The 13,565-nt window shown below is 36.0% G+C and overlaps 1 protein-coding gene across 17 annotated transcripts in view; it reads right to left on the bottom strand.

Annotated features, from left to right (window-relative positions):
* The window catches only part of kcnt1b (potassium sodium-activated channel subfamily T member 1b), a 119,219-nt gene extending 108,944 nt beyond the window's left edge, over window positions 1-10,275 (bottom strand). For 4 of the 17 annotated variants that reach the window (XM_067438089.1, XM_067438090.1, XM_067438098.1 and 1 more), the window contains exons 1-3: window positions 9,651-10,268; window positions 8,122-8,167; window positions 7,809-7,976 (exon numbers count right to left, since the gene is read on the bottom strand). In XM_067438089.1, the coding sequence (XP_067294190.1) occupies window positions 7,809-7,976; window positions 8,122-8,167; window positions 9,651-9,681 (245 nt within the window). In that variant the 5' untranslated portion in view covers window positions 9,682-10,268. Of the gene's footprint in view, window positions 1-7,808; window positions 7,977-8,121; window positions 8,168-9,650 lie in introns of all 17 variants that reach the window. The other 13 variants (XM_067438094.1, XM_067438095.1, XM_067438091.1 and 10 more) reach the window with 10 other exon arrangements.
* Window positions 10,276-13,565: the final 3,290 nt, after the last annotated feature.

The raw sequence follows: 13,565 nt of genomic DNA, 5'->3' as shown, positions 1-13,565 counted from the left end.
TGGAATCGGTGAAGGACCAGAAAATGGGAGTGAAGGTGAGCCGGGTTGATATAGTGCTGTCTGGTGATGGTGCCCAGGTGTTCAGAATTCAGGTGATGGTGAACGAGTGGGGTTGGCAGTGGCTGATGTTTGTGAGGGCGTGACAGTAATAAAACATCAGTTTCTGTTTGCTCCTGTTTATGGCACAGAAAATATGTTGCTTTAATTGTTTATTGCAAAACTGAAAAGTAATCTAACAAACCAATTTAATATGTTTCACAGAAACTAGATTATATGCAAGCATAAAATCATCTGTTGGCACTGTGTAATATGAGATGGCAGTAAAACATTGAGATTAAATGCATGCGTTTTTATTTTCTGGTCTTGGGGAAATTACTCAAGCTCTAATGAGAGGATTGAAATCTCCACCTCCACTAAGCAGCATGTCTCCCCCTCCACTGAACAGCTCTTCTGGCTAACCTCTGAGACATCTCTTCACACTCGCTGAGCCGTGTGACACACACATACACACATGTTCTCGTGCTTTTGCTCTCTCTTTCACTGCCTTCATTAAAGCTTATCACATTCGACAGCCAGGGCTTCAACAATTTCAGCTAATTTAATTGTCAAGCCAGAGGTCTCATTTCCAGCACTACCACAATCTTTTATTTGGAGAAGTGTGTCAACATATCAGAATGGATCCTTTGGAAAACACACTGATGATTGCATTTATAACAAAAGGTTTTTTTTTTTTGTATGTTTTTTTTAATATATAGTATTACAAGGTTTTGTCTGTTTACTATCAAAATCCAGGCGAACATAATACAATAATACAAGCTAGATTTAAGCATTATCTGAAGAAAATGTGATTGGTGCTTGCCAGTGCACAAGTTGAAACCATGCAAGGGTTGCCAGGTTGTTGCTATGCAGTTGCTACAGTGTTTTGAGTGGTTCCTAACGTGTTGCTGAGGGGTTCCTAGGGTGTTGCTGTGCAGTATAAAAAAATATTGACATTTAGTCATAGATTATTGTGAGCTAACAAACCTACGTTTGCCACACTGAAAAGAACTTTCTGGGCATACAAAGATTTACATGACGAAGAACTTCAGTGAGTGCAGTTCAACACAGTCAGTGGCTTTTGTGAAAGACAGATATTCTAACAATAAATGACAGTCGCCCACTCGCTGTGATGCAGAGGCTACTTTGGCCTTTAGTCTAGACTGCGTCATATGAGGAACAGCCCTAAAGCACATTTACCTTTTATACTCATGCCAGCACAGGCTCAGATTAGTACACTGGAAAAACACCTCCACACTACTGCAGTCACACTGACGTCATTTAGTAATTTGATATTCAGCCTCACTAATTAATATAGATATAGGCCTAGACACTGCATTACAACAAATTCAACAGGTAGCAGTTGTGCTCATGAGCTTTTTGGAATTAGTTTGATGGAATATTATGCAACAAGGTATTTCGACCTGCTTAGTTTAGGCAGAAAGTTCAGACTAACAAACATTATAATGCTCACAAAAAAGCATCAGTTATGTGATACTTTTGTTTTTTTTCTTTAAAGGGTTAGTTCACCCCAAAATTACATTTCTGTCATTAATTACTCTCATGTCATTCCAAACCTGCAAGACCTTCATTCATCTTCAGAACAAAAATGTATATATTTTTGAAGAAATTCAAGAGGTTTCTTTATTATTAACAGTTCTTCAACCCGAATGTTTCTTCTGAACACAAACTGTTCCTCTGAATTTGAACATTTCTTTCTGAACATGAATGGTTCATATAGGTTTCTCTTGCCTTCTCATTTTTATTATATATAGCCAATAGAAATTAAATCATTATGTAATACTGAAATAAAATTGTTTTTTAATTTTATTTGAAATAATAGACTAATAACAAAGCAAGGCCATAACCAGGTCAAACTATATATATATATATATATATATATATATATATATATATATATATATATATATATATATATATATATATATATATATATATATATATATATATATATATATATATATATATATATATATATATATTATTTTATTTTATTTTACTGTTAGATAAAAAGGGAATATGACAAATAGCTTCAAATTAACATATTGTTTACAAACTTAAATTGGCTATGCTTAATGTTGAATATATAAACCAGAAGAAGAACTTTTTTAATAAAAAATAATTAGTATAAGCAACTGTCACAATAAATGTATCTAAGCAGCTCACATACTGCGTTAAGAATACTGCCTTATACAACCCCAGTGAGCAAGATAAAGGGTTAAAAATAATAGCAAGATAGCGAGAAAAATATACTAGAAAGGTACAGAGCAAACTATTCTAAACTAAATATACAATTCTTGAAAGTATGTTTACGGCAAGAAAGAAGAGAAACATTTAGAAGTAAACCAGAACGTTCAGTAGACTATCCATTTTTGCTTTGTCATTTTATTATCTGAAAATTTCTGGGACCCCTTAGAACCTTAGAACCCCTGGTCTAATTAATCTGCAAGTGGCCCGCGGGCTATGAGGTTGAGACCCCTGGCATAGGACAATGCAAAGCGAAGAGATTTTTAAATAAAGTTGTTATTTTGTGGGACTTTTTGTGAATACAAAAGTACTAAAAGTCTTGTCTTGTCACTTCATAGCATTAAGGTTGAACAACTGCTGTCATATGGACTATTTTAACTATATCTTTACAACCTTTCTGGACCTTGAAAGTTGCAATGCCGTTGTTTAGACAGATATCAAGAATCCCCATATCAACAAAGGTGACATACTTGCAATGCATGCTGGGAGCCATGAGTTTTATCCTGTAGTCTTAGTAGGGTTGGAGCTAAACTGTGCAGGACATCAGCTCTCTAGGACCGAACTTGGATACAAGAGGTACAAAAATGTACCCTTAATGGCATCACCCCAACGATGGCAATTTTAAACGTTTATTTTTTATTTTTTTTAGAGTACACAAACCACATATACAACAACAACACACACACGCACAAGCACACACAAGATTTATGGGGACATTCCATAGACATAATGAGCTAAATACTGTAAAAAAAAATGTATATTTTGTACCCTAACTCTAAACTTAAACACAACCCTCATAGAAAACACGATATTTGCAGGGATGATTATTATTACCCCAGGGACATTCTGTAGAAACACCCATTCCTTATTTTGTATAGAGATTGTTTAGACCAGAATGATGCAGTAAATTGCTGCTGTTGATACGGATACAATAGCTTCCACTGACAAAGGGGAGATTGATGTGATTGACTGAAGCAAAGTCACCTTTGACTGTCTGAACTGAAGCTGACAAACTACTGCTAATGCGTTGTACTATTATTACTATTGTATTTTGACATGAGAAAATATCCTCTGTCCTCTTCAACTCCCACACAATATGGGTGCATATATACATAATATACATGTTGGTCAGAAACTGAAATGGAGGGAAGAGTCATGCAACTAAGAGAGAGAAGCAATATAGTCAGAGGAAAGGAGCTCCGAACCTTAGAGATAATCACAGGACTTAAAAGCACACACTTCACACACAAACAGCCTTAATTTCTGTGTTCAGAACAGACACAAACACAAACGCAATTTACAGCACACAATATCATAATTGAAATCACAGCAGCATGCGGAGATTCCAGACTTCACACCACGTTAAAGCATTAGCCTTTGACTCCCCCATACCATCTGACTTTTCATTGGCTATATGTAAATTAGAATTGTGTTCTTGTTTGTGTTTAAATGAGCTTGTGTACACCTGTTTTCTTTTAGCCCTGATGAAGGCCTGTGCGTCGTTGCATTGGCAAAATAAAGAATTCTTTTTAATTTTGATCTCTCCATTTCAGAAAAATCAGATCAACTACACAACACTTTTACAACAGTAGTAATTATCAATTAAATGATAACTGACTGGGAGAAATGTAATAAGGTCAGCCAGTCATTATTAAATGTTTTAGGTTATTATGTTGTACATTATGACTACTCAAAAAAAATGGCAGGATTTATTCAATTGAATTGTACTTGTAGAGACTGCATGAGAGAGAGAGAGAGAGAGAGAACAAAATACATTAAATAAAATTAATGTAGCCTTGATAATCATAAGAGACTTAAAAATTCTTACCAACCCCAAACTTTGCCGTCTGTTACTTAGGGCCCAATCATACACCTGACACGATGCCAAATGCAATGCAAGTGTTGTTTTGTTTTTTTCTAGTTTCAGCCCGACGTAGTTATCATTTTAAAGGAACTGTATGTAAGAAATATATTTCAATGAATCATAAAATGATTACTAGACATTAAGAGACATCAATAGACATTAAGAAATCATGTTAAAGGCCCCATTCTTCGCGTGTTTTCGAAGCTTTAATTATGTTTACTTATCTGTTTTCAATTTACTTATCTGTATACCGGTGTTTCCTCTGTCCTAAAAACGGTCTGATGATTTCCTTGTTCTATGAAGTCCCTCCTTCAGAAACACATAACGAGTTCTGATTAGGCCAGCGCTTCCCGCGCTGTGATTGGACAGCAGCTTAGCACGTTGCCCGGAAAGGTCCCGCCTCTTGTCATAACGGGTATACCAGATACGCGCGCTCAATGTTATTGCAAAAATGTCTATATTGCCTTATCAATTTGAGTCGGAATCAGACCCGGAGAATAACGAAGAGGATCGATTACAACCTGCTCAGGAAAGACTTTTGCTGGATGTTTCAGAATGGTAAGCTGTCTATTCAGTAGTTTAAACTGATCATTACAAACACCAACAATCGATGGTGTCTGAATGAATTACTACACTATTATATACTAAGTTTTTCGGATTAGTTTCAATTACCATCTAACGTTAGTTAACAAAGCTAAACAGCGTTGCACTTTGTGTCATGAGTTACATAAACTGTTAAACGGACCAACTTAAATAATAAAATACACTTACCGTTGTGGTCCATAAACAACAAAGAGGGAACTGCGTCATCTTTTAAGAATAATCTTTCTGCGAATCCGGCATTAAACTGATTGAGATTGAGGAAGCAGTCCTCAGCAAAATGTGATGCACATAGTTTTAAATTGTGATTATAATTTTCCGGAACTGAGTTAACCATAAACTGTAGCCATTGATCTCTACGTACAGCGTCCGTGAGAAGGCCTAGCAAAGGTGATTTGACTCCGGGATGAAAATAACAGCGTTTCAATGGCATGACGACAAACACACTTACATAAAGAAGTGTGAGTTCGATCCCAGGGAACACATATGCTCATAAAGTGTGTGTGCACTATAAATCACTGGGTAGGTTTAGGGATGGGGTGGGTGTAGTTGTAAATTTAAAAAAAATATTTTTGTTAAATGGAAATATGACAAATGGTGGTAAAAAGTCCACACACTGCATTAAAATGAATACGCATTTTAATGACAGTCATACGTCATTTCATGACGTCAGACGTAACATGACACTGTCATTATTTTTACGTCAGCTAGAGGGCGCATGACTTTAAAACGTAAATATAGGTCGTAATAAGGTGCTTGAAAAACAACCTATAGAGTCGTATTTTTTGGAGGACAGGTTGTATTTATTAGTTGGACTGTCATGCTCGTGCATTGAGTTGTTCATGAGAACGGTTTGTGTGTTTGTGATGGATATTCACTTTTTCATTGAATATTTGACCTGGATTAGTAACACACAGATTCTGCCATAGTCATTGCCTAAATTATGTATGTATGGGGCAGAGCTATCAAAATAGGGCCGAGACCCTTTTGGGGGTAAGGGCATGGTTTATTTAAGTGATATGAAATATCAACAGTTACCAGAAAGCACTTACCCCACCTTTTGTCTGAATATTCGCATGCTGCGAGACGGGTTGACGCGCATTCATATCAGTTGCATATATGCTGGTGCCGATATATCTGCTACAGGCTCATATCGGGCGATAAAATCTGCTAGTAAAAGAAGTTATCAGCAATGGAATGAGCAGAATGATTACAGCACTCACATGGCTGGATATTGGTTTCTGTGTGCTTCATTTCTAAAAGAGCTAGAGTCACAGTTAAGATTTAGTGTGAAGATAAATAATGTAATGTTCTCATTAAATTTGCCTGGCCTGGCCTGGCCTGAAAAAGAAACTTAGAAAGGGAAAAGTTTGAAGTCAACAGTCTCCCCTGAGAAATCTGGACCACTTGCAACCTGCCAGAGAGGGCTGAAATAATAGTGTGCAACTGTTACCATAAACATCATAAGACAATTAAACCAAACCAGGGAATCTTATAATGTGACTACCTGTTTTTAACTTGCTGAGATATGCAACGGAATTAAGGAATAATACAAGAACAGGAGCAGATGGATTTCGAATAAACAGATCAATGATTTGTGGCTTGCGCCACAGCGGGATAATAAAGTGCAGATTTCACACACCAGAGGGAAAACTGATACTGTGGCAACGAAGAATACACCAAGAAAACCGCAGCAGACTCAGAGAAGCCATGATGTCGGATGTTAGCTAAACGATGCATAAATAATGTACTTCTTGAGTAAACCATTGTAAAGAAAGATTCAAAGAAACAGAAATCCCACTCAAAGCCCAAGGATGATAAAGTTTTCTTAAAAACATAAAGGTTTCCCTGATTTCCACCTCTGCGTTTTTCTGTACGCATGATCAGAAACAACAGCTCACAGCTATTTAAATAAGTCACAATGGCTCTCATATACCCAGGCAGTCTTGACTGTACTGTGTCACGGCCTTGAATCCATCACAAAGTGTTGAGTCATTGAGCAAGACGAAGAAGAAACATTTACAGCGTTTCTTCAGCCCTGCATTTCAGCCAATATTTAACTTCAGCACCACCGTGAAGGACAGCTCCTCAAAACCCAACACACACACTTCATGCTATTCTCACACAAACGCACAGTTTACACGCATTATATACGTCCACAAAGCAAACACACACTTTGCGCTATTCTCACACAAACGCACAGTTTACACGCATTATATACGTCCACAAAGTAAACACACACTTTGCGCTATTCTCACACAAACGCACAGTTCACACTAATTTCATATGCTGTAAGTCCATATAGCATTCATAGAGCATATACACCACATTTACATAAACAATTTGATAAGATTCATTTTATATCTGATATATTATATACCAGTTAAATCCAGTACACTGGCTTGTCTGTCCAATAGTTTGTACACTTTCTTGTGTGGTATTGAAATAATTAATCACGAAACAACATCTGAAAGACAGTCTCTTTTTCAATACACACACACACACACACACACACACATCAAATGTTATGTCAGGTAACAAAAAAAAAAAGCTGGATGTGAATAGATCTAAATGTTTATGTATGTATTTACTTATTAACCATTAACAAGTTTAATTTAAACCACAAATTATTTCATTATATGTATTATTTAAAGGTGCATTTAGTCATTTAGTAAAAAAAAAAAAAAGACATAAACAAATACATAATTATTGTTTAAAATAATGTGGGTTACCTCATGAGGGTCGACATGTTAAGATCACATGACCAATTACACTTGCAGAGTAAATTAAACATGGTTGACTGGTAATAACTGTCCTCAACTAAAAACTTTTATCTTAGTGTGATGCCGAATCTAAACAACAGTGCCAGTTCTGCATTTTAAAATGGTGCAATATCCTTACCTTTAATTTTTCAGCTCTCAATTAAAAACCAATAGCAAAAAATACAAGTGCACTGTATTTGTAGGCCTTATGAATGCTTTATGCATTCTTAACGTACACTTGCTGAGAAAGACCTGCTGAGGACACAGTATGAAGTTACCTGTCATCATTCTGAAACGACTGATCCCCGAGCAGCAGATCTCTAAAGCGGTATCGTGGAGGTAGAGGTGGAACCTCAGAGTCCACATCGGCCATTTTCAGGGTGGAAATGTCCAGAATAACACCAGTATTACTGCTGTTATTCCTCTGAACAGTCTCCGTAGGCAACCTAAAGAAACAGACGTCAATTGTAAATACAATCATGCAACATACATTATGCATGCATACACATAATGTTTTATTCAATAATAGTGTCGGTCAGGACTACAACTAGGCATTTCTAAGAGTGTGGACACAATGTTTAGCATGTTTACCTGTCAGCAGCAGAGGATGGGCATCGTGGCGGAGTCATGCTTGGCTCTGACAATATGGAGAGAAATAGGAAGGATTACTGCTAAATGTAATAGTCACATACATAAACACACATCTAATCCATGCTGTAGGCTAATGCAGGGTTACAGCAAATATACATTACTTTAGGCTTTATGAGTCCTGTAACTGTATGAATAACTTCTAAGTTGGAATGCTTTAACAGTCTCTATCTAACAGTTATTCAATAACAAGACATCTTTCACGGATAGTTCACCAGTCTCCCTGACCGTAATTATACCCTTGAGGAACTATAATCTATGCACTGATTTTCACCTTTTATGTCATTCTTGTCACATTTTGTACACTGTGAAAACTATCATCTAGAATGTTCCCTGTGTGGTTTCTATTAGCACTCACAGGGACACACATGAGTGTGTAATGACAGTAGTGAGCGACTGCATTAGTGTGCAAATCGCTGATGAGTGGGTGGAGGGTGATTTGGTTGGCCAAGGGGTACAATGAAGTACAGTGCATAAAACTCAGACTAAAATGTGCCTTTGCTCAAGGGTTGTAGAAGTGCTCAGACGCTAATAAATAGGACTGTGCTGAGGATATAAAAAAATTGGTATTCCTAAGGGGGAAAAAAATCTCTCACACACACACACACACGCACACACACACACACACACACAATTGCATTTGTGTGCCCTTGCAGACACAGCACAAATGTTTTGACAGGCAACCTAAAAATGTTATTATGTACTTATTACTCATATGGTAACATCTTAACTAATTGGTTTTATAAATAAACAACTGAAAAAAAATAATAGAGGGCATTACAAATCACACATATATTAAAGTAACTTTTAAAAAACAGTTCAATATTTGTTAGCGATATGCACAATTAATTGGTTACAGGTTGTTTACCATCAAGTCCAAAAATAAAAAGCATAATTTGGTGGGGCTATAAAGAATACGTTTGGACAGTTATTCAACATTTATATAACAGCCATTTATCCTAAGATGAGACAGGCATAGCTCATTAAATTATAAATTACACAACTCAAAAACAAATAACAGTTGTATCATCTTAATCATTATCAATAATAATTATCTGTACTGGTATTATTGGTAAAATTTTTTATAATTAAATTCAATATCTGTCCAGCTTTACCTTTCAGCTAACAACATATTAAACTAACAAATAAAGACTTTAAACAATGACACATCGATTCGTTATATCATACACCTACACAAAATCATCACCATCATCACTATTTGTATTGGTATTGGTAATAAATTCAATATTTGTCCAGCTCTGTTTGATAGTAACAGCTACATTTACTTTGTATGGTGTTGTTTGCTTTTTTTCCCCTCAAAATAGGTTTTCAAAAAAATAACAATTCTTTTCACAAGCAAGTATTTTGCCCAAAGGCAATCTTCACAAAACAATACGATAAATGTAAAAAGTACTAAACACACAGCAATAAAACACGAATCAGTCATCCGTGACATGACATGATGTCCTCACCTGCCTGAGACTGGCTGCGCGGTCCCATCATTGTACCGTGTTACTGGCGACCCAAACGCCGCACATTTTTAACAAAAGCCAATGTGAAGTGTCCGTGAAGGACTTCCGATGATAATGTCCTCCTGATAGATCCGTCCTCCATGGAAACTTGCGTTAAAGGGGCGTATAACGACCCTGAATAAACCCTCCTCTTACAAACGACCACCACTGGGCGAAATTCCCAATGCCGTCAGCATCTCTGTTTCTTATCTCTGTTTCTTGCCGCGTGAGATTCAACTTTGCATTTATGAGATGCTTATGCTGTTGGTTTGTTATTTTAAGCAAATTAAAACGTTGTCCTCATCACACAACCATCCAGAAGTTCACGTGTTCAGATTGTCTCTGCGTCCAGCGAGCCCAAAGCCTTGATTCACGAGAAGAAAACGGCAAACTGCTGCGCGTCAGGCGAGATGTAGAGCAGCAGGGAAATATTCGAGACGCTGTCACCTCTGCATCTGTTAAGCCACTAAGTCATCCGTACAGCCTCTCTTCTCTCTCCTTCAAAGCGTACATCGCCATCTCCTGGACCACATGGAATCCTCTGCAACACAGGCACGACTAAAGAGACAACTAGGCGCGTGCAATCCTAATCAAATAAACTACCGTATACACCACAGACATTCGCGTCGACGTCAATCATTTCACGCGATGTGCATTCTTACAACGAGCTGCTAACCAATCAAAATCTAGCCCTATAAGCCATTAACTTTTAGATGCGATTATTTCATTAGCTGGTTTAATTGTAGCTATATACAAAAGCACCAATTCTTCCCATAAAATAATTCAAGCACAATTAAAGTGTTTTTTTTTTTTTTGTAACATTAATAGGAAAATATATTTAAATTACCATATCCCATCAACCAAAGATTAACTAAGCATTTCATAACACCCAGTAAGAATTCATGTAATAAAAAAGAACACAATGTTCCTTTATTTTCAATCCAAAACTGATAAGGTAATAAAAAGGAGCCAATAATAAAATCCTTACAATGTTCAAGACAAATCTAGTTTTAAAGACAGGCAAAGATAAAAGTAGTGTTAATATAGTGAGCAAATTATTATTATTATTATTATTATTATTATTATTATTATTATTATTATTATTATTATTATTATTATTATTTTCTTCTTCTTCTTCTTCTTCTTCTTCTTCTTCTTCTTCTTCTTCTTCTTCTTCTTCTTCTTCTTCTTCTTCTTCCTTGACACACAGTCAGAAGGGCTTAAATGGGTTCAGAGTGTGTCACATGAAAACAAAATGTCTTCATGAATATATTAGTTACTTCACACTGATTTTGAATTAGACTAACCATGCTAAGTTGTTGCTTTTATTATTATAAGAATTAATAAGGAAACATTATGCCAAACTACATGCATAGGATTTCTAGAATTACATTTTAAGAATTTCAGTCTCTGGGATCCCAAAAATCCCCAAAATATCAAAATTAATTTTAATTCAGAAACTGAAAAGACATTTACTGAAAATGTGTTTGCATGTAAAATGAATAATATAAATTCAAAGACAAAACAATATCCTTTATTTTCATTATTAAACAGATATGGTAAAACAAAGGAGCCAATAATCACATCCTTACAAGGTTCAATAAATAAGTCTTCAGAGAAATCTTATACAAATCTAGTTTTAAAGACAGGCACAGATTTAATAGAAACATAATCTTTGTATTGATGTTGGTTTTATATTTTTGAGCAATGTTTATAACAAAAATGTATTTGAAGAATGTTGAGTGGTGTAACCATCAAATAAAATGTATGGAAATACTATCTTGGACATTGAATGCAAGAATGTGTATAAACAGTCCTAAACAATCTTTTTTCTTCCTTGACACACAGTCGTAAGGGTTTAAATGTGTCACATGACAACAAAATAAGTTACTATATTATAAGTTACTATACTATAAGTTACACACTGATTTTTAATTAGACTGATAACATGCTAATTCATTGCTTTTATTATTTTAAGAATTAATAAGGAAAGATTATGCCAAACTACACTTCGAGAATTCTGATTTGAAATCCCAAAAATACCACAATCACACAATTAAAATTACTAAAATATTGTCTCAGAAAATTTGCTCACATAATTTGTATGAACCTCAACTTTTTAAGAAAGAACAGCTTTATATATTTTCACACAATTTTATGCTTAAAAGTTTTGTTCTTTGTCAAACATCATGACTAGTTATGTTAGCTTATAAGCATATTAGCTAGTGCTGACATAAAGATGTTGAACCTAAAGGCTGTACTATTGTGATCTGGGATTAAAGCTAAAGGCCTGCAGTTTATACCTTAGAATGGAGTACTAATATCTCCTTTTATTAAAGTGACATTGACCAATGCTTGTAACTCCAGATTGCTGCAGAGGGACTGTCCATTAGTAAATGTCCATAACAAGGCATTTTAAATAAGTGTGCAAATAACTTAGCAATAGTCTGTAAATAAAACCTTCCCAGAGACCCATCTAAGGTAATTGAGGGTTTCACTCATGCTTGATATTAAATAATTTTTCTGCTCACTCATTTAATTACTCACCTTTATAACCTGAGATATTATCTCCACCAATCATAAAACTCAATGATAAGGCATTTTACTGCTGTCACAAATATATCAAATTGTGAGATTAGCAAACAAAGCACACATTTAGTGCAAGTCCTTATTGTGTCTTTTTAGCAAGACAACCCCAGCCCCTGTGTGCTTAGTCTTCATACATCCAAAGTGTCTGTCAAGAGAACAAAAAGAAGAAACATTACCAAACAAAGAGATAGAGTCCTTTATGTTTTGAATAGAAAACTTGATGGATATGTAAGAATGCAAAGTTCTATCATGAAACTCTAGCTGATAGGCTCTTCCTGCAATCACATCATTCTCTAGGGCACAGCTGATTGGTTTCCGCTGTATCAGTAGCCAATTAACTTGCTTCTCAATCTTCAAATACTTGGTCAGCATATGTTGTAGGAGTTGCAACACGCTTTCAGAATTCCTCCTAAATTCAACATCCTAAAAGATAAGACATACGGTCTTTCTTATGCTACACTATATTGCCAAAAGTATTGGGACACCACTCCAAATCATTGAATTCAGGAGTTCTAATCACTTCCATGGTCACAAATGTATAAAGTTAAGCACTTAGGCATGCAGATGCTTATACAAACATTTGTGAAAGAATGGGTCGCTCTCAGGAGCTCAGTGAATTCAAGTGTGGTACTGTATGTTGCCACCCGTGCAATACATCCATTCATGAAATGTCCTCACTACTAAATATTCCACAGCCAACTGTTAGTGGTATTATAATAAAATGAAAGCAATTGGGAACAATAGCAACTCAGCCAAAGTGGTAGACCACATAAAATCAAAGAGTGGGGTCAAAGCATGCTGAGGTGCACAGTGTGCAGAAGTCTGCACCTTTCTGCAGAGTCAATAGCTATAAACTTTGTGTGGCCTTCAGATCAGCTCAAGAACAGTGCATCGAGAGCTTCATGGAATAGGTTTCCATGGCCGAGCAGCTGCATCCAAGCCTTACATCACCAAGTGTAATGCAAAGCGTCGTATGCAGTGGTGTAAAGCACACCGCCACTGGACTATTAGCAGTGGAGATGTGTTTTTGGAGTGATGAATCACACTGGATGAGTCTGGGTTTGGCGGTTGCCAGGAGAACGGTACTTGCCTGTCTGCATGTGTAAAGTTTGGTGGAGGGGGAATTATGTTTTTTTTTTTTTTTTTCAGGGATTGGACTTTAGTTCCAGTGAAATAACCTCTTAATGTTTCTTAATGCATAAAAATACATTTTGGACAATTTCATGCTCCCAACTTTGTGGGAGCCAGTTTGAGGATGGCCCCTTCCTGTTCCAACACTAATGTCCA

Source organism: Pseudorasbora parva, chromosome 3, assembly GCF_024679245.1.
Source record: "Pseudorasbora parva isolate DD20220531a chromosome 3, ASM2467924v1, whole genome shotgun sequence".
NCBI lineage: Eukaryota > Metazoa > Chordata > Actinopteri > Cypriniformes > Gobionidae > Pseudorasbora > Pseudorasbora parva.
The sequence above is the reverse complement of the archived record's forward strand: the minus strand, read 5'-3'. Positions and strand labels throughout refer to the sequence as shown.